General features: G+C 35.6%; 1 protein-coding gene across 1 annotated transcript in view; it reads left to right on the top strand.

The window, feature by feature from the left end:
• Window positions 1-23,101, top strand: part of LOC111057827 (tuftelin-interacting protein 11) — a 53,523-nt gene that overhangs the window by 15,212 nt on the left and 15,210 nt on the right. The window contains exons 2-8 of the mRNA XM_039431351.1: window positions 1,411-1,420; window positions 3,889-4,120; window positions 5,538-5,727; window positions 9,085-9,300; window positions 10,296-10,552; window positions 10,735-10,931; window positions 20,972-21,196. Coding sequence (XP_039287285.1) covers window positions 1,411-1,420; window positions 3,889-4,120; window positions 5,538-5,727; window positions 9,085-9,300; window positions 10,296-10,552; window positions 10,735-10,931; window positions 20,972-21,196 — 1,327 coding nt within the window. The remainder of the gene's footprint in view (window positions 1-1,410; window positions 1,421-3,888; window positions 4,121-5,537; window positions 5,728-9,084; window positions 9,301-10,295; window positions 10,553-10,734; window positions 10,932-20,971; window positions 21,197-23,101) is intronic.

Raw genomic sequence — 23,101 nt, 5'->3', positions numbered from 1 at the left:
TAGGTCCTGTAACCTTTAAATTTTATGTAGGACTGTTTTGTAAAGTGAGACTCAGAAATGAGACAAATATCTACATTATCTATGTTTAGAACTGCTTCCAATTCCAGTTGTCGTTGTAAGAGTCCATTTGCGTTCCATTCCATTATGTTTAGTGAACGAATCATTTTGGTTTTTGTTGTCTATTATTGTCTAATTTCTCGATGCGAGATTGAAGGGATGAAATTATTTTCTCTTGTTTATCAAGTTTAGATAAGATGAGCTGTAGGATTTGTGAGGTGTCTTTTACTTCTTCATTTTTCTTCATCTGCGATTTATTTTCTTTGGATACGATTTCGGCGAAAGTCATTCTCTTTTCTGTGGGCCTACTTTGATGTTGAGTGGGCCTACTTTGAGAATTAGCCACATTCCGAGCCTGAGAATCGACAACATTTTTTGATGTTATATTCTTACTGGCTACCCTACTCGAGTTACGTATTTTTTGTAACTCAATTGCTACAGAGCAACCACGGTAGCTTGCAGGATGAGCTTCACCACAATGAATGCATTTCGGTAGTGCTTCACTAGGTTTCGTACACTCCTTTGATGCATGTTTTCCAGCGCACTTCACACATCTGGCCTCCTTGTTGCAATAAGCCTGAGTGTGGTTGAAAGCCTGGCAACGCTTACATTGAGGTATTAGATTAACTTTCTTCAATGCTTCAACTTCTACTCTGCAACCCAGAATATGTTTAAGTTCAAAAACCTTCTTAACATTCTCTTCTGCGCTGAACGAAACCATGAACATGTCTAATGGTTCTTTAGTTTTCCACTTCAACTTATTCACTACATCTACCACTAGCAATCCCTTAGCCTTTAAGTCCTCCATTATGGATTCTATACTACAGGAGTGATGAAGTTTTTTTATCATCACTCTTATGGGTCTCACCTGTTTGTTTTCATACGAGTGCCAGTTGAAACCATCGTTGATTAATTCTTTTGTAATATTTCTGTACGTTTCTGAATCTACTGAATTTACTTTGAAAGTCTCTCTACTCAAGAGCTTTATTCTAAATTTTTCATCTGAAGTCACTTTTTTCAAACTTTTATGAAGAGACTCCAGGCTCTTTATACCATCCACTATGATTGGTGGCGGTGGCGTTTCTTTCTTCTTGTTCTTTACTTCCTCACCTTTATTCTTCTGCAATGAGGTGATTTTGTTCAACTGACGATGGTTACCAGTAGGCTCATTCTTTGGTTCAGGAGACAAAGTACTATTTAGTTTCCTCTTCTTTGTAGTACGTTTGTTACGGGCCCTGATCCACTCAGTCTCTTTTGCCAACTCCTCCTCATTAGTTGAGTAGTTTTCAGCAACTGCTGGACTGCATGGTTGTTGAATGTTCTGTTCTATTTTTTGAAACTCAATTGCTACAGAGCAACCACGGTAGCTTGCAGGATGAGCTTCACCACAATGAATGCATTTCGGTAGTGCTTCACTAGGTTTCGTACACTCCTTTGATGCATGTTTTCCAGCGCACTTCACACATCTGGCCTCCTTGTTGCAATAAGCCTGAGTGTGGTTGAAAGCCTGGCAACGCTTACATTGAGGTATTAGATTAACTTTCTTCAATGCTTCAACTTCTACTCTGCAACCCAGAATATGTTTAAGTTCAAAAACCTTCTTAACATTCTCTTCTGCGCTGAACGAAACCATGAACATGTCTAATGGTTCTTTAGTTTTCCACTTCAACTTATTCACTACATCTACCACTAGCAATCCCTTAGCCTTTAAGTCCTCCATTATGGATTCTATACTACAGGAGTGATGAAGTTTTTTTATCATCACTCTTATGGGTCTCACCTGTTTGTTTTCATACGAGTGCCAGTTGAAACCATCGTTGATTAATTCTTTTGTAATATTTCTGTACGTTTCTGAATCTACTGAATTTACTTTGAAAGTCTCTCTACTCAAGAGCTTTATTCTAAATTTTTCATCTGAAGTCACTTTTTTCAAACTTTTATGAAGAGACTCCAGGCTCTTTATACCATCCACTATGATTGGTGGCGGTGGCGTTTCTTTCTTCTTGTTCTTTACTTCCTCACCTTTATTCTTCTGCAATGAGGTGATTTTGTTCAACTGACGATGGTTACCAGTAGGCTCATTCTTTGGTTCAGGAGACAAAGTACTATTTAGTTTCCTCTTCTTTGTAGTACGTTTGTTACGGGCCCTGATCCACTCAGTCTCTTTTGCCAACTCCTCCTCATTAGTTGAGTAGTTTTCAGCAACTGCTGGACTGCATGGTTGTTGAATGTTCTGTTCTATTTTTTGAAATCGCAATTCTAAGTCTTCAATTCTCCGCTGAAGTTCTACGTTGCTCTTCTCTAGCTGCTTTCTCTTCTCATCCGACTCCTTCCAGGCGATGAAGAGTGCATGCTCGGCGGCTGAATGGAGCTTATTTGATTTAATATAACGATCCGGTGAACACTGGATCTCTGATGGTTTGGTGGTGTCCATGTTCTCGATGTTGCTTTCCTCGTCTTCTTGCTCTTCAAACTCCGGGGCAAGAAAACTGGGTAGTTTCAACAATTTTCCACTTGACGTAGCCATAGTCAATAATTTGCGAACATACTTTTCGAAAAGCCCTCGTACTCACTCACGATCGCGGAAACGCGAGCGCGAACGAAAATTGAAGGCCGCGCGAAAGTAGGTCACTTCGATTGCATAAAGACGGCGGATTTTAACCGAAATTTGATGCAATGTTTTGTTCCACTTAAATACCGTGAACAATCAACTGCTGACTCACTACTTCTACTGCACTACACTACGAGTACGTCTGCACTGTATGAGAGCTAACGTCAGTAGCTGATAAATTACAACAGAGTATAAATAATAGGCTACAAATTACACAAACACTGGAATAACGTAAATCACAGCTATCTAAAGTAGAAAGCGTTGGAAAAAGAAAATCGGCAACCCTGTTGCTCTATCATTTCCACTGATTTCATAACGTCAATCTCACGATAGAAAGAAATTCAATGAGATGTTCGCAGTTGCAGTAGCATTCACAGTTCTTTAATTATCACTATCTTCTTATTTCAATATCAAACCTTTTTCTTTCTTCTGTTATCAGGCATTCAGAGTTATTTCAATTAATATCTCTATCTTTTTTTTGTGTAGTTGAGAAGTTGATATTGTGGTAATTATTCATATTGAATGAAAAAGACTAAGAAATTGTCAAAAAACCACTGATTTATTGATAATTAGAAAGACCGGTTTCGGTTATTACACCATTGTCAATCTCTGATAAACCGAGATTGTTCTGTTTATCAGAGATTGACAATGGTGTAATAACCGAAACCGGTCTTTCTAATAATCAATAAATCAGTGGTTTTTTGACAATTTCTTAGTCTTTTTCATTCAATATCTCTATCTCTTTTCAATCTTCTTATTCAAATTCATTACACCTTCTTCCTTTTTCTGTACTCAGACATTCACAGTTCTTTCAATTATCATAACTATATCTTTTTCATCTTCTTATTCTAATCTATTACACCTTTCTCTTTCTACTGTTCTCAGGAGCGTACGGCCCGGAGAAAGCAATCACTTTCTATTATCATAAGTTTCTCCTTTTAATCTTCTCATTCCAATTCACAACTTTTAACCAAACCTATTTATTTCCTTTGTGTAGGAGCATACTGTCTAAAGAAAACAATAACAGTTCTTTCATAATTATTATTAAACGAAAATCCCAATCAAATGCTGTAAATACCCCCGGAAACTTCTGCTACTGCAAATATTGACAACAGGGTAAATCAATAATTCTATCCATATGTAAACAGTTCTTTCAATTATATAACCTTTTCATCTTCTTATTCAAATTTATCACGCATTCTTCGTTTCCTTGTTCTCAGGAGCGTACGGTCCGGAAAAAGCGAAGAAGAAGGAGCAGCAGGAAAAGGAACTACAGGAGGCGAAAGGGGGTAAAAAGGGCTCTGTAGGGGTCTCAGGGGATGCCTCCCTGTCGCAGTGGCGGAAAGATGGCGGAAATGCGGCCAAAAAGAAGAACGTGCAGTATGTGTATAAGAGCATTGAAGACGTACTTGAAGAGAGCAAGTACCCCAGCAAGGGAAAACGCGAGTTCAGGTAATCATCTATAATCTATCTATACTATAATAAAAGAAAGAACTGGCTTATACACAAACGGGATAGGAAAATTATGTTTGACTCTAGTGAACGGAACGTAATTGACATGAAAAGTCTAGAGCAGCAAGCTCTAAATCACAACTATTATCTTTCATGTTGTCAAATTACGCAAGCTCTTGTTTCCAAAATATTCTCCACCCAATATTAGCCTATGTTTTTCCTATGTCCTGGTGGTTAATATTATTTTTTCTGTTTTTTCGACAGTGAACTAGCGAACTAGTGATAGACATGACCAGACTAAGCAGGGAGCTCTAAATTTTCAGATTGATGATTTAGTGTAGAAATTGAAATGGACATAACCTATGTATAATATTTGGATAATTTGAAACTAAATTAGGAAATTGAGGAAGTTTTGGGCAATAGCCTGTTTTTTCTTATCCGATCATTGTATTGTTTGTGCTAACCTAATAAATAAATAAATCATTACTATTCATGTTGTCAAATTACGCAAGCTCTTGTTTCTAAAATATTTCCACTTAATATACTGTTTTCCCTGTACTCTGTTTTGTTAATATTAAATATCGGGGACCGAGCTTCGCTCTGGAGTACTAGAGCAAAAAAATGTATTACGAAAGAAGAAATTTTAATAACATTCATACAGAAATGTTCTATCTAATCACAGTAAATTGAGATTAATTCCAAGAGGAATGCAAAAATTCCCCTCACAAAGGCCCAGTTTCACAAAAGCCGGTTAAATTTTAATCCTGATTAACTTCACGTGAACCAAATCAGAGAAGACCATTTCAAAAAGATGGATCTACTGGAATTAATCAGGATTGAAAATAACCCGGCTTTTTTGCAACCGGCACTAAGTACCTGATTGAATGATTACAAAAGTTCAAGAGCTGAGTCACAATTTTGACACAGTCCCACACACATGAACTCGCTCACTCACTTCCATCACCAACAGACGACGAAATAATTATTATGAGCTGTTTTTTCAAGGATGAATAATAATTATCCTTTTAATGTCCTTCAGTGAGTTTTCCCAGGGATGACACCTAGTGCAATCGAATTTTTATATTATAAATCTACTATGTTCTGAATTTCGTGAGAATCGTTAGAGCCGTTTTCGAGATCCGGTGAAATACAAACATATAAACATCTATACATATAAACAGAAGTTGCTCGTTTAATAGTATGGGATTTTCTTCTGTAATTTTTGACAGTGAACTGGCAAAAGTGAAGGTAATAGATAAGACAGGCCCAAACAGCGAGTCCTAAATCACTCTATTATTATATTTCCATGTTGTCAAATTACGCAAGTTCTTGATTCTAAAATTTTTTCACCTAATATACTGTTTTACTAATGTACACTGTTATGTAAATATTAATTTTCTCTTGTAATTTTTGACAGTGAACTGGCAAAAGTGAAGGTGATAGATATGACAGGACCCGAGCAGCGGGTTCTTTCAGGTTACCACGCCATATCGGGAGTGAAGAAGCCAAGCGAGCAGTGGGAGTTGAGACGTGAGAAGAAGTTCACCAACTTTGAGCTACCTGAACTCCAGCATAATCTGGATTTGCTCGTCGAAATGTGTGAAGAGGTAACTGTTATTTAAATTTTCCTATCTTCACAATGCTTACAATTCGATTTTGGGCTATCAGCTTCAAAGTAGAACTGCACAATTCATTTTTTATTGACTGTTACTGTTATTATTGTTGACCGAGCGAAGTGAAGTCTAAGATTCAAGTCGACGGTTTGGCATTTCTCTTAAGGACTCGCCACACCAAGCTCGCCAGTACCGCCGAGGTAGTACCGCTGGTGGTAGTTTTCTCGGCTGAGCACGCCACACCGAAAAACGTCCGCTAGCGGTAGTCTCCGAGTAGTGAGTTTAGTAGTGGGGGGTGAGACGTACTAGGTGCGTTGTGTTGCAAGGAGGAGAGGTGCGCATGCGCTACCTCTTCGAATCGCCTGCCATGTATTCAGGTTGAGCGCGCCACACTGAGCTCGCTTTGTCCGCCGTACTACCTCTCAGCGAACTTTTGTTGAATCGCCTAGCAGGCGGTCGTAGTGGTAGTGCGCCGTACTACCGCCGCGGTAGCGAGCTCGGTGTGGCGCGCTCAACCTGAATACATGGCTAGCGATTGTTAAAACTTCGCTACCGCCGCGGTAGCGAGCTTGGTGTGGCGTGCCCTTTAATGTTTAAACGTTTATATGTTAAACGCGGTAATAGATTTTCATGGAATTTGACAGGTATGTTCCTTTTTAAATTGCGCGTCGACGTATATACAAGATTTTTGGAAATTTTGCATTTCAAGGATAATATAAAAGGAAAAGGAGCCTCCTTCATACGCCAATATTAGAGTAAAAATCAGACTGTAGAATTTTTCATCATAAATCAGCTGTCGAGTAGATTATAAATTGCATGTCATGACGCATGCAATTCAATATCTCATGTAACTTGGTAAAAAAAACAGCATCTGTGTAGACTATTAGGCTAGGGCCACACGAGCGCACATAGTGCGTCCGTTGCAACTTACTTTTTGCGGCCGTCGCCAATGACACCACAAGAGCGTTGAGTGTGGTGCGTCAACGTCAGTTGGCTTTACGCAATGGAACCAGACGAAGCAATAACTTTTGCATGTCTCGACGTGCGTTGTAGCATTTCTGCGCAGTTCAAAAATCACCGTCCGTTACGACTTCGGTTACTTGGTACGCACGTACCTCGTGTGTTGTCACCAATTCACTTCTATGTATTTCTACAACGGACGTCAAAAAGTAAGTTGCAACGGACGCACTTTGTGCGCTCGTGTGGCCCTAGCCTAATTGCAAGCCTCATTGGATGCAATTTTCATGCACTATTAAATGAACTATTGATTGCGTGCAATAACGCATAATAATCAACGCATTATATCTAAAATAACATAGTATTGTCTCTGGAACTTTCTCTGCTTTGAACTCGGGATGACCTGTTGCCAGTACAGTTTGTCTTGAAGGAGATTAGCTTTTGATGTTAGCATTTTTGATACACCAACCCCAACAGCCATTAGCCGTTTTCACACCGATATCTCGCCGACAAGACATACAGACAGGATTTACTCTGATGGTCAGTAAAACAGGAGGCTGCGGTTTATAACTGCGCGAGGTCTACTGCTCACAGAACTACTAGTGTAGTCAATGTGTCAAACTCATTTCCTTGTAAGACTAGGAATACTCACTGTGCCGTGTCTATTCATTCTTAATTGTTTGCTTTTTGCTAAAGGTAATCTCGATAAATTAATGCAAAGAAGCGATATTCATAGTCACATCACAAGAAATAGGTATCAGCTGCAGGTAACGCAGGCTAGATTGACCAAGACTCAAATGAACATTGATTATCTGAGTATAAAATTATTAAATAAGTTACCATTAGATGCTAGAAATGTTAGTTTTAGAAAATTTAAAACTATAATGTACAAGTTCCTGAAATCCAAACCATTTTATTCACTCCAAGAATGGCCTGATTCGTGTATGGAGAGCCTTTCTGTTTTATAATTTATTTCACTGTTTAAATATATTTATAGGCTATATCTATTTATGTATAGAACTCATTTTTGTTGAAGCTTATTGTGATGTGTGTTCCGACTCTATATGGACTTCTATGAAACGCTTAATTTTGTACAGTGGCGAACAAATTAATCCGAACAAAGGGAAATTATGGTCTATTGTTGGTAATTTCTCAAGACTCCCAAATACCCACAAAAAAAATGTTTTGGGGTTGTTTTACCCATGAGGGGACAGGAGCACTTGTACCAGTAGAAGGAATGATGAAATCGGACCAGTACATGGACATATGCCAACGTAGAATCGTCTCACTCATGCAAAGGAATCCAGATCTCATTTTTCAACAGGATCTTGCGCCATGTAACACTTCTAAAAAAATGAAAGCATTCTTCAAAAATCAACTATTGAGGTTTTGTCGTGGCCAGGGAACTCTCCCGATCTAAACCCAAATAGAAAATCTTTGGGCAATATTGAAGAAAAAACTTGAAGAAAAATTTATTGTTGCAGAAAAGATGAACTAATCAAGTCGGTAATTCAGGTCTGGTTTCACGATGAAGACATTAAAAACCATTGTACTACACTGGTGGAATCAATGCCGAAGAGGCTTAATGAGCTAAACAAAAAAAAGGGAGGTCATATAAACTACTAATAGCGTGTAAGTTGTTTCATTGTATACTATACATAAACAAATAAAGTTTTCTGTCAAAATTCATCTTGTTCGGATTAATTCGTTCGCCACTGTATTTGTCTGTGTGACTGTTGTATGTTTTATGTATCCTGATGACTATGTCTATTGCACTATGTGTTTAATGACATTAAAGAATTCTAATTCTAATTTATTAATGTTTGACTATTTATATGTAATTTCTTTTAATTCAATTAAATCAAATTCTATTCAGCCTCAAGGTACAATGTACATAAGGCCACATCAATAGAATGTATTCACATTTACGCAAGGGTTTTATTCTAACATAAACTATTGGTAAAAAACAAAACTTTATGATTCAAAGTGTTCACATTTAAATTGAAATTCCACTTTTTTTGTTGATTCTTAACCGCATTTCTTTCAATTCTCAGACTAATTCTTGTCGATTGAAAGGTATTCAAATAAATTTTTAATTATTGTAGTTTGTATTTCCATTGAAATGCATAGGTTTTTGTTGATTCCTGGCCACAGTACTGTAGATTTCCAGCCTAATTCTTGTTAATTCAATATCATTTCATTGAAATTCTGAACTATTTTCAATGATTCTATTTTGTTTGAATTTGATTGTATTTTAGCATATATTTCTACTGGAATTCATAGGATTTTGTTGATTCTTCGTCACATTCCTGTCATTATTCAGCCTAATTCTTGCAAACTCAATGATCGTATTCAAAAATGTTCAATGATTTTATTTTGTTTAAATGTGAACAGGCGATTGTACAGAACAACAAGCAGACAACCTACACAGAGGACAGGTCAGTGACGTTGGAGAACGAGTTGAAGAATCTGGAGATAGTGGAATCGCAGGAGGCGCAGTCCATTGAGACACTAGAGAAGGTGCTGGCAATTGTCGAGGATCTCATGCAGAAAAGCGACAATCATACGCTCACACTCGACTTAGCTGCTGAAGCTTTCCACGATTTACAGGTATTAATACATGCCATGATTCAAACGTTATAGAGTATAACTTTCAGTATTTTTTCAAGGAATGTTGTTATAGATGACCATTTTATGTATAGTGTCTTTGTTCTATATTTCAATGAATTGCGTCATGAGTCATTACATGCAATTAATAACTGAAAGTAACATAGTATTTTCTCTCGACCTCACTCTGCATTCAACTCGGGCTGACCAGTATTCCAGACCACCTGGTTAGCATTGTCGATACGCCAACCCAATCAGGCATTGGTCGTTTCCACACCGATATCTCGCCGACAAGTTACAACAGGACAGAATTCACTCTGATGGACAGTATAAGAGGAAGCTGTGATTTATAACTGCTCTAGGTCTACTATTTACAGAACTATTAGTTATTGTATATTTTAGTGACATCATATAATAAAGATAGCATAAGCTTATGCTATCTTTTCTCTATGTTGACTTTCGTTAGCATTAATTCAAAAATAATCCATTAAGAACCGGTTTCCGAGCTCGGGATTTAGCTAAGTTCTAGACTTTGAACAACTGGAGTCAGAAAACTGGGTTTCCGAAACGAGGCGTAGTCGCAGTTTTTATGATAGACTTTATTCTCTCATTACTATAATTGGAAAAGTTTTTCCTTGACGAAATAAAACATTTCTAAATAATTCAAAATAGCTGAAACTTCACACTATTTTCTCTTTATTTCATTTTGTGTTCAATTTTCTAGTTTTTCGAAATTTAATATAAACGTGGACTGCGATTACGCCCCGTTTCGGAAAGCCAATTTTCCGACTCCAGCTTTTTAAAGTCTAGAACTCAGCCAAATCCCGAGCTCGGAAACCGGCACTAATCAATCTATCTTTTTAATGATTTGTTCACATTGTTTTTGATCCGTTATGTGTATTTTTAGACCAACTACGTGAGCCTACCAATTGCAATCCATCAATTATTTCATGATGATTTTGTTCACCATGTTTTTGACACGTTATTTGTATTTACAGACCAACTACATGAGTGAATACTGCGCCTACGAGGTACAATCTCTGGCGTTGGGCCTAGTGGTGCCCCTAATCAAAGACCAGCTGAGCACGTGGAGTGTCTTGCAACAACCGTGCGCCCCCCTGGGGGTGTTTGGCAGGTGGCAACAGCTGTTGAGTCCCCCCACAGCTGGCAACATGCACTTCACAGCTGATCACAATCACAGCTACCACAAGCTGGTCTGGGATGCGTGGATGCCGTCTATCAGGATAGCTGTTAGGTATTGGCTTTTATTCATCAATCAATCCAACCATAGAGTAAAGCTAGCATAAGAAGATATCCCATGTTTATCGTTCATGTTCCTAATTTCAAGCCGATTCTTTGTTAACTCAAGCCATCTTTAGTTCATCATTAAATATGAATGAAGATGTAGAAGATGAATTATTTGATTTGTGTTGACAGTACGTGGAACTGCCGCGACTACTCCAGAATGCTGGAACTGGTGGAAGCATGGCGTGGTGTGATACCCGGCTGGACACTGGACAATATAATCAGTGACCTCATTGTGCCCAAACTCCAGCGGGAGGTGGATGACTGGAACCCTGTTCAGGACACCATCCCCATACATACGTGGATTCATCCTTGGTTGCCTCTTATAGGTCAGTAATTCATTCATTTCTATTAGAATTATTCAAGTAAGCCTATATTGAGGTTCACGTTATAATGGCAGTGTTTGATTAGCGTTGCTATCCTTGTCTAAAATTCAACAAAGCTGATAGCGCTATCTCTTTCTCGCTTTGCTCAGTTGCCAGATAGTCTTTTAACAATGTAGAATTAATAATTAACTGTATTCATCTTCATTTCACGATTTTCTACATTAATACCGAAATGGGATTTAATGACTATTAACTTTCAAAGTAAGATCAATTGACTGGAGCGCTTTCTAATTTCATTGAACTCGTTTTCAACAGCCATGATAGTTGGAAATCGGTCCAGTCTGTTAAGGTGCCTTCACACATAGAGGATATCAAAAGTATGAAATTTGATATGAACTATTAGTGTGTTCTATTTGAGAGACCGTCTTCATCAATCATTGTGTGAGATATCAGCTACTGTCCACCGCTAGTAACTTGGCTTCTGAGGTCTGAGGTGTAGGGGGGAAATGAACGAGTGGCGCCATGTTGTTGATGACTCGGTAGTGTGACTACAAACCGTGCTCACTAATAAAGCTATCCACCATTCAGCTTTCAGTTTTGTTTCCGCAGCTGATCGGAGTAAACGTTGAAATGTTGTGTTATTTTTTCATTAAGTTAGTTATTCATCTTAAAGTCTCTTATTTTATGTAATGACTAAAAACGTTAGGATGTAATTTTACTTATAGATCGCTGGTTAAATTACAAATTTGGTGGGATGGAAATTGCTCAATTACATTTGGCGAAGGCAAATAGACCACAGCGTTTGTGTACTCGCTACCTGGCTCTCCAGTGCCATATGTCACGCCTAAAACTAGATCGACTGCATTCCTTCCAGAGGCCAAGTTACGAGCGGTAGACAGTACACTGAATGCCTTTAGAAGGCAGTGACAAGGCAGAAAATTAGCAACGCTTTTCTACTATTGTTTTCCACTGCCATTTCAACTTGGGTCTCACTATCAATGAATCAGTGCTATTTTCAAGTGTTTTATTTAAAAAGCTTTTTTCAATTCAACTTTAAAATGTATTGTGAATGAGTATAGGAAACCTACAAAGTCATTTTTGTCATAGTCATTCAATATCAGCTATTTTCCATGCATGAAAACAAGCTGGTAAACAGCTGTTTGCAGAACAAATGAACATATGATTCTCATTACAGCATACTCTACTGTAATGAAACCATATGTTTTCTTTACAGTCGAGTATGTTTCCTAGTTCCGAAATGGGATTTAATGATTATTAACTTTCAAAGTAAGATAAATTGACCGGAGCGCTTTCTGATTTCATTGAACTCCAGTCTGTTAAGGTGCCTTCACACATAGAGGATATCAAAAGTATGAAATTTGATATGAACTATTAGTGTGTTCTATTTGAGAGACCGTCTTCATCAATCATTGTGAGAGACATCAGCTACTGTCCACCGCTAGTAACTTGGCTTCTCAGGTCTGAGGCGTAGGGGGGGAAATGAACGAGTGGCGCCATGTTGTTGATGACTCGGTAGTGTGACTACAAACCATGCTCACTAATAAAGCTATTCACCATTCAGCTTTCAGTTTTGTTTCCGCAGCTGACCGGAGTAAACGTCGAAATGTTGTGTTATTTTTCCATTAAGTTAGTTATTCATCTTAAACTCTCTTATTTTATGTAATGACTAAAAACGTTAGGATGTAATTTTACTTATAGATCGCTGGTTAAATTACAAATTTGATGGGATGGAAATTGCTCAATTACATTTGGCGAAGGCAAATAGACCACAGCGTTTGTGTACTCGTTACCTGGCTCTCCAGTGCCATATGTCACGCCTAAAACTAGATCGACTGCATTCCTTCCAGAGGCCAAGTTACGAGCGGTGGACAGTACACTGAATGCCTCTAGAAGGCAGTGGCTAGGCAGAAAATTAGCAACGCTGTTCTACTATTGTTTTCCACTGCCATTTCAACTTGGGTCTCACTATCAATGAATCAGTGCTATTTTCAAGTGTTTTATTTAAAAAGCTTTTTTCAATTCAACTTTAAAATGTATTGTGAATGAGTATAGGAAACCCACAAAGTCATTTTTGTCATAGTCATTCAATATCAGCTATTTTCCATGCATGAAAACAAGCTGGTAAACAGCTGTTTGCAGAACAAATGAACATATGATTCTCATTACAGCATACTCTACTGTAATGAAACCATATGTTTTCTTTACAGTCGAGTATGTTTCCTAGTTCCGAAATAGGAACAGCAAAACTGCTACAAAAAAAAACACCTTCTTCAGCGCTCCAGGTGGAAGTTTTGTCAACTTCCGCAAAATTCCTGATTCGGAATTTGTAAACTAGTTTATGTTTATAGAATACATGTAGTAATGTCAGCACAAGCAGGTAATGTTTTCTATTTCTTAATTATTCTTCTTCAGATTATTATGACAAAAAATAGTGTACGTTACTTGAACGTGAATTTCTTTTGCAGTTCTCAAATGAAATTCTAGTCTCGGCTAACGCCTCGTCTAGAAACATCATTCTCGCCTGCAAAAGGCCCCTTCCCGTCCATGTGACGTAAGATACTATTCCAGGAACTAGTTTATTCTCAGCAGGAACGTTACTGGGAACAACATCTATGTTGATCAATCTCCTAGATTTTAATTATATGTGCTGTACCAAAGAGTATAGATAGATATCCCATGGTATAGAGCTTTATTTTCCAAAATTCATTGTTATATTAAGCCGATAATCCACGTAGTTACTTTTGGTGAATCAATGTGACGCTGGTAGTCTCTCATACTGTGCCGTTCTTACACTCTCACCCAATAAAACATTAATAATCTATGAAAGACGACAGTAATTTTCTGAAATAACTCAATTTATTCAAAGTGCGGTGATATTAAGTGCAATATTTAACTATAATTTGGCGTTTTAATCATTCTGAATTCAAAATTTCTAGCCCAGATATATTTTTGGACAGAAATTGAACTTTAAATTTATTTTATTTTATTATATTGATTCAATGATACAAAATTATCATGTTTTTTTTTATCATGTAACATAATTTGGGGAGGATCAACAGGCTATCTTTCCACAGTAAGAAAATAACCTATTTCGGACATGTTATTATTTATCAAAATTTGGGAACAGAATAGTTTTGGGCTATGCCTGTTGTTCTTTCATGATCATATTCTGTAATATTACATTTTTTTCTCACATTGGAATCGAATCTTCAATTCGAGATCTATGGAACTTTATAGTAAATATCAGAGTCATCAATAGACGGACAAACTTTTCGATGGAGAATTTTTTATCGTAAATGATTGTTGCATTGTTCCATGGTGTCACCGAGGCTGAGAAACAGAATAAATAGTTTATTTAAATAGAGAATATATATGAAAGTTTAAAATAACAGTTTCAAAATAAAGTTTTATTGAGAACAGATGTAGGGTGTGAATTCTAAACTTGTAATTTATAATTTTTTTTGGTGACGTGTCTGTAAAATCGACACCGAACAAGGCTTTGGCTCTGTGACTTGTAACTTAGGCTTTTCCTGTTCTTTCTTCTCTGAAACTAATGGCTGGCTATGTTTGTGTTGTAAATTTTTGCTCTGAATCATTTTCGTTCATGTGAATTATTAATGTTTTAATTGAGTTTTAAACAATTTATAGTGTTCTATTTTGTCCATAAAATTTGTTTTGTGTGTATACAAGCCAATAGCCACTGTTTTTCAACTGAAAACTGGATAAGTACTTTAGTTTGTAATAGGCTACCTAATTTTAGATGCTTAGACTTGTAAGTTATTGTTCTTTGTATTTGTATAATTTTATCCATGAAGATTATAAGTTCATTTGCTCTGTAAACTGGATTTCTCATTCATAGGCGATAGATCCATTCATAGTTTATCAAGAATCTATTACATTGGAGCCGACAACTATCCTTAGGTTAATAGGTGTTAAATGCTATTCCAACCGATTAAGGAGAAATTGGTAGCACGGCAAATGGTACGCCCTGGTGTGGGACTCAAACTACAAAAAATATCCCTGGTTGTAAAAAATTATTGGTAGGATAGATATCTTGATGAATTATGAATGGGAGATGCTGCTGAGTGGGAATCGGTTCGAGAAAGTTCAGGTTCTAATGAGTAAATATTTTTTACGCAGTAGCAAGATGGAGAACAATAAAAATAATGAAGTTTTATCCAGTGAAAACATTCAAACTTAGATGAAGAATCACAAGATTTAGACCTAACCTTAAACAATGACTCAAACGATAGTGTAGCTGTAAGTGAAACGTTTCAAATGTAACAAGTCATGAGAAAGTAGTAGAAATATTAAATGAAACAAGTATGGTAGGAGCTAAAAATGATATAAATCTTATAGCATTCCTAACACAAAGATTTGATAATTTTAAACAAGAGCAAAATGCTAGGTTTGATGAGATGAAGCAAGAATTTGCTAGCATTAGACTAGAGCAGGTTAGTATAAACCTTCTATTGAAAAATGCACATGAAACATTGAGTGAAAATCATAAAGATGAGAGCAAATTGAAGCATGATAATAGTAGTGTTAAGATACAAGATCAACTCATTCAAGTTTCTGACAATGTAGGCCTAGTTACTGTTGTTGAAAAAGTCAACCCTAGTGAGATAGTAGAATTGAATAAAGAAGTAGGTAGGGAGTTGTCTTCACTGAAAGTCAACTATCATGAAAGTAATATTGCTACATTGAAGGTTAGGAAAACTATAAACAAAGTGAATGATTACATGAGACAGGTTTCTGTGGAGGTTAGGAACAATGTAAACAAAATGAATGTTGCTTTGAGTCAAGTTGATGAGTTCAACTTTCAACTGAGAATTGAAAAGGTGTATGCAATGCATTCTCAAGTGAACATGACTAACTTTTGTAAGCAAAATGGCTTTGTTGAAACAAATGAACCCATGAATAAAATCATGTTCTTGAAGAAAACAAAACGCAAAGTCACCATTGATGTGTTAGTATTTAAAGGTTGTTTCAAGTTGCTTACTTACAAGATGATGACAGTGAATCACATGATGAAAGGGTATTCCCCAGCACACAATGATTAGGAATCCTGTGTTATGCCGGGATTCAGAATAGCATAATCGCTACGCAGTGTATGGTAAGAGTCCATAATTGTGTCTTTTTTCTTTCCTGTAGCCTATTTTTCTTGGCCCTTAATCTTTTCAAATTTCGATTCTTTCCTGTCTTTGTGTAATGTTCAGTAAATTTCTTCTATGATGCATATCTTAACCAATCTTGTCCATAGTCATTTAAATTTGTATTCTTCTGAAATAATATTAGAAGTTAAAATAGTAGCTTATTTTCCTAATCTTTAAATTGTTGATAAAACTTAACTTTTCCAAAATCTATCCATTGTAGTGTAAATAATTGTTTGCTTGCGGTATATTTTTTCATCATGTATTACATATTTTAATTATGTCTATTTTTTTTCAGGTATCATATTAGGTAATTAGGTTTTTCAGAGCAAATTATGTCCCATGTTCTCATCTTTCATTGCATATCGTGCCATAAGCCATATGTAATTAGGTTATAGTTTTCTTCTGGGCTTTTAACCCATTTTGCATTTTATTTTTTCTTTGCTGTCCAATACTTTGGATTTTTGGTAGACAAGTAGGTGTGATTCTTTTAGAGGTGTGGGCGTGAACCACATATGGCTGGACTCGATTATCTGACCTACTTGTTTGCGATATAAAAACCTTAAGACTGCAACATCAAATGTTTGTAAAAACTTTTGCATACTTTTGTTTTTGTGGTCCGATACTAGAGTCTGCTATCACATTGCCTTACAGACATCTAGGAACTATCCACCCAGTCACAATAGTCAACATTTTTTTTTCCTTCACCAGTTGTTTTTGTGGGAGTGATAGCTCACAATTATAACAAATTAGAGTCATACTTGGAATTTACAAAATTCCATAGTAGTATATTTTATTAAATATACTTCCTCATGAAAGTTCAGTACTGACATGTAGGATAGGCTCTAATTAATCTTTCTCTTCTTTGTATTGTTTTAGGAAATTTATTCACCCAGTTTTCTTTTTCTCTTTTTTGTATTTTTTAGGGAACTTATTTACCCATTATTCATCTTGATCATCTTTGTATTATATCTTGAAATGTTTGTACTTATTATACAGTCTTTAAATTATAAATTCTTTTGTTATAATAAATAAACTTCAAAATTTGAAAGTATTAATGAATTCTGTAGCCATATATATGTGATGTATTAATGAAAGTTAACTTGAATAATAATGTTTTCATTGAATATAAACGTTGTGTTATATTATCAATTGAAATGAGTTAAAGGCTAAAATTTTTCTAAAGTGTTTTGTAATTGATATCTTTTTCAAAATTTTTAAAATTGTTTGTTCTATAAATTTTGATATGATTGATTATCGTTTGAAATGGATGCTGGAGTGTATGTAGAATTTTTAGTGGGGTTTGTTGATTAGAATTTTGCTGGTATGTGATTGTTTTTTGAGATGGAAACCCATTATTGCCTAAAGAAGGAATAACAGAGGTTATGACTTAGAGAGGCAGTAATGAGATAATATTTTTTGTGTTGATTACTTATGTTGATTGCCATAGATGCAAAATGATGATTAATTATGAATATTGATTGCCTTTGAAGCAAAATATTATTGATGTTTTGAATGATTTCTTGTTTAATGATTGATAGTAAAGTTTTGTCATGAAATGTAGTTTGTGTTTAGAACATTGAAGAGTCGAAATAAACTATAGTATCCAACAAACGATGATTAATAATATTAAATAATTTGCTTTTTATACAATTTTTGAACACAAAGTTAAAACTAAATAATTTTGAAACCCTGAATGATAAATCATAAATGTGAAATGAACTTGCTATAAATGAAATGTTATATTAAATGATAATGAAATGCAGATATATTATGAAATGATTGTGAATAGAAGACCAATTGTCTGAAATTATTGAAATATATATTGAAATTAATTTTTGTTGTGTTGATCTGATGTTTTTTACAATTTTGATAATGATACAGGGTGTTATGAAATTCTATTTCTATTTTGAAGAATGGATTAAATTTTGATATTTGAACAGTGAATAAATGGAAATGAAATTTTTTTTTTAGTGAAAATTTGTAATTGATATCTCCATATTTCACAATTTATGTATTGCTGACTGTATAATAGGATGTTAACAAATTTCAATTTTATATATACTTAAAAATAATTTTCATGTGTATTAGATTGTATTGATAGCCTAATCAAGTTTTTCTTCTTAGTTTATAAGCATTTTAAGATAACAGGTACAGCACAGACATTAACATTGAAATAGTTATCATGTGAATCTCGAAATCAGCAACAAGTGAATGCCATGAAGAGTGTTAAGAACATTTGGGTGATTTTCGAACTAGTGTGACATAACTACGCCAATATCAACACCAATAACTACGCCTAAATCTACGCTGATGCCTACACTAATAACTATGCCAATGTCAACGCCAATAACTACGCCAATATCTACACTAATATCTACGCCAATAACTACGCCGATGCCTGTGCTGATGCCAACGCCAAAATCTACGCCGATGCCTGCGCCAACGCCGATGCCTACGCCAATGCCAATGCCTGCGCCAATGCCAAAATCTGCGCCAATGCTGATGCCAAAGCCAATAACTATGCCAATGTCAACACCAATAACTACACTAATAACTACACCAATAACTAAGCCAATATCTACACCAATAACTGCGCCAATGCCAATGTCTGCGCCAATGCTGATGCCAATGCCAAAATCAACGCCGATGCCTGCGCCAATGCCAATAGCTACGCCAATGCCTGCGCCAATGCTGATGCCACCGCCAATATCTACGCCGATGCCTGCGCCAATGCCAATGCCTGCGCCAATGCCAATGCCAATGCCAATATCAACGCCGATGCCAATACCGACACCAAAGCATACGCCAATAGCAATGCCAACGCTTATTGCTGACTTTGTATCTCAAACTTCAACACTACTACATTACCTGGAGGTAATTGCCATCCATGTTCACATTCACAACTTTGAATTCAGAATAACAGTCACAGTATCATGAAAGAATTGATTCAAAAAATCCTCTCCTAAATTATTCCTGTATGCAGAACTCTAAACCTTGAAAGCTGAAAATATCAAAAAACCAAACCTTACCTAAATTAATCCTCACCTAAATTAATCCTGTATGCAGCGTCTATCTCTTTCCCAAAAAACGAATTACATTGTCATTTCAAGCCTGAAATGTACATTGTATAATTATATGATACAAAATTTACGTGACTGTATCGAGTTTGGTATGCAGCCGTCTACTACAAGCATGAGGCAATGCTAACTGAGATGTCACCTGTATCGAGTTTGATATGCATCAGTCGACTACAAGTATCAGCCCAACACTACGTGCATCCAGATCAGCCCAACACTAACGTCATCACATTGGAGTCACACTTAACTGAAAATCATACTGAGTGCCTTAACGGACTGTTTTCCAAAATGTGCATCAATAAAATCAACCGCGTCAATAGTGAAAGAAATGAACATTTTTTGATTTATTGAAATTTTATGTGAAAATTAAATGTAACAATTCATCAATTCATTTAAAAAAAATATATATATAAATAATAATAATAATTTTTTTTCATTCAACATACTAATTTTTTTATGCAATAAAAATTGAATTTTTCTATCTATTAAATTTATGTGCAATTTCAAAAAACTATTCTTTACATATTAAACTTTCTGTTGAGATATTTTCCTTTAAATTATAAAGCTAAATCAAAAGTAATTTTGATATTCTATACTTTGAAATATTGTTTGGAAACATATAACAAATGCTATTGATGAATTTTTATAATAATTTTCAATTATAGTTGACATGTAATGTTTTTATAGAAAAAATTGTTACTGTTCTCAAATTTAATTTCGACAATTTTCAAACAGTAAAATTTTTTTATGTCAAGAGGGGGGTATTTGTAATATTACATTTTTTTCTCACATTGGAATCGAATCTTCAATTCGAGATCTATGGAACTTTATAGTAAATATCAGAGTCATCAATAGATGGACAAACTTTTCGACGGAGAATTTTTATCGTAAATGATTGTTGCATTGTTCCATGGTGTCACCGAGGCTGAGAAACAGAATAAATAGTTTATTTAAATAGAGAATATATATGAAAGTTTAAAATAACAGTTTCAAAATAAAGTTTTATTGAGAACAGATGTAGGGTGTGAATTCTAAACTTGTAATTTATAATTTTTTTTGGTGATGTGTCTGTAAAATCGACACCGAACAAGGCTTTGGCTCTGTGACTTGTAACTTAGGCTTTTCCTGTTCTTTCTTCTCTGAAACTAATGGCTGGCTATGTTTGTGTTGTAAATTTTTGCTCTGAATCATTTTCGTTCATGTGAATTTATTAATGTTTTAAATTGAGTTTTAAACAATTTATAGTGTTCTATTTCGTCCATAAAATTTGATTTTGTGTGTATACAAGCCAATAGCCACTGTTTTTCAACTGTAAACTGGATAAGTACTTTAGTTTGTAATAGGCTACCTAATTTTAGATGCTTAGACTTGTAAGTTATTGTTCTTTGTATTTGTATAATTTTATCCATGAAGATTATAAGTTCATTTGCTCTGTAAACTGGATTTCTCATTCATAGGCGATAGATCCATTCATAGTTTATCAAGAATCTATTACATTGGAGCCGACAACTATCCTTAGGTTAATAGGTGTTAAATGCTATTCCAACCGATTAAGGAGAAATTGGTAGCACGGCAATTCATATATGATTTGTAATTGTATTAACAAATAAATAAATAATAGGCAGAAAAATTTGGAACATAGACGCTCAATACCATGTGATATCTTCTTATGCTATCGTTTCTCTATGGCTGTACACTTTTTCCTGATTATGTTTTTCATTCCACAACTCAATAACCTTTTTTAAACCTAATTCATAACTTTTTCAACATAATTTCCTTCAATTTTCAGGCACAAAAGCCCTGGAAACGTCAGTATTCCCGACGATCCGCCACAAGCTAAGCGTGGCTCTGGTGAACTGGCATCCGAGTGACCCATCAGCTCGCCTCATGCTGACTCCCTGGCAAGGAGTGTTCAACCGGGGCCAGATGGATGCATTCCTTGTCAACAACATTGTGCCGAAACTGCATCAGAGCTTGCAACAGTTGGTCATTAATCCACATCAACAGCATTTGGGTAAGAGCCCATTCATTGAGGTTCTATCATTTTGATCCACGGTTTTTATTGAAATCAAAGTCAACTCTGTTGCTCTTACTTATTGCGACTTACTGGTGGTCGAATGAGATACGAACCTTAATTAATAAAAGCATCTCATATCAACCTACAAAAGTTTAAATTATAATGATGTATTTATTTATTATTCATTATTTTACAAAGGCGACTTTCTGGAAGTATTTTAAGCCTAGGTGATGATGATAGGATGAATAATAATACAATGAAGGTAGAGTTATGAATAATTAAAAATTATAGGTTATGTTATCTACTTAGATTGATTTGAGCCTACTTTTCAGTCCAGAAATAAATTAATGTAATTTATATCATTGTATTATAAGTCTTGTAAAAGTGAAAATTGTTAATAGTGATAACACTTGGGGGCTTTGAGGTCTCTGGTGGGTCCAACTACCTGAAGGTAGAAAATGCAACAGGTTGATGGGTTCGGAAAGGGTTGTCCTATTGTTTATAAAGGTGGCAATATTTCTTCCTTCATCCTTTTTCTATTGTTCTATATTAGTTGAAAAGTTTAACCATTTTCTTGATTTTGAGCCTTCCCTGTTGCTGTTGACTATAGAGCGCGCGTTTCGGAGTTGATATTTTGTGGACCCATGAGACGTCCGTACTGGTTGTATTATCCAACCCCGTACTGGCCAGTATAAAACTGCTATAAAATTACACTGCAAAGTTTCATTACACCACAAAACTCTTATTTCGAATCAAACCTTGAGTTTCAGTACCTAGTATAGATCATTTGACGAGAAAATAAAGTAAAAACATTGAGAAATCATACTCTCTAGAGATATATCTGTCTACGGTACACAGATAATCTTTTATTACTTTCCTTGCCCTATTACCATAAGTAAGGAAAGTATTGCTTTCCAAAAAAATTAAGGTACCCTAATTTCATGTTTTCTATACGTTTCAAGGTCCCCTGAGTCCAAAAAAATGATTTTTGGGTGTTGGTCTTTGTGTGTGTATATGTGTGTGTGTGTATGTGTGTGTGTGTGTGTGTGTATGTGTGTGTGTGTGTGTGTGTGTGTATGTCTGTGAACACGATAACTCCATTCCTAATTAACCGATTGACTTGAAATATTTTAAACTTAAGGTCCTTATACCATGAGGATCCGACAATAAGAAATTCAATAAAATCCAATTCAAGATGGCAGAAAAAATGGCGGATAATTACTAAAAAACCATGTTTTTCACGTTTTTCTCAAAAACGGCTCTAACTATTTTCTTCAAATTTATACCATGGATAGCTATTTATAAGCCCTATCAACTGACATGAGTCTCATTTCTGGGAAAATTTCAGGAGCTCCGTAATATTCTTGAGAAAAATGGCGGATAATGACTAAAAATCCATGTTTTTCACCGTTTTCTCGAAAACGGCTTTAACGATTTCCTTCAAATTTATACCATGGATAGCTATTTATAAGCCCTATCAACTGGCATGAGTATCATTTCTGGGAAAATTCCATGAGCTCCGTAATATTCTTGAGAAAAATGGCGGATAATGACTAAAAATCCATGTTTTTCACCGTTTTCTCGAAAACGGCTCTAACGATTTTCTTCAAATTCATACCATGGATAGATATTCATAAGCACTATCAACTGGCATGAGTATCATTTCTGGGAAAATTCCATGAGCTCCGTAATATTCTTGAGAAAAATGGCGGATAATGACTAAAAAACCATGTTTTTCACGATTTTCTCGAAAACGGCTTTAACGATTTTCTTCAAATTTAAACCATGGATAGCTATTCATAAGCCCTATCAAATGACATGAGTTTTTTCCTGGGAAAATTGCAGGAGCTCCGTAATATTCTCGAGAAAAATGGTGGATAATTACTAAAAAACCTTGTTTTT

This window comes from Nilaparvata lugens, chromosome 6, assembly GCF_014356525.2.
Source record: "Nilaparvata lugens isolate BPH chromosome 6, ASM1435652v1, whole genome shotgun sequence".
Lineage (NCBI taxonomy): Eukaryota > Metazoa > Arthropoda > Insecta > Hemiptera > Delphacidae > Nilaparvata > Nilaparvata lugens.
The sequence above is the reverse complement of the archived record's forward strand: the minus strand, read 5'-3'. Positions and strand labels throughout refer to the sequence as shown.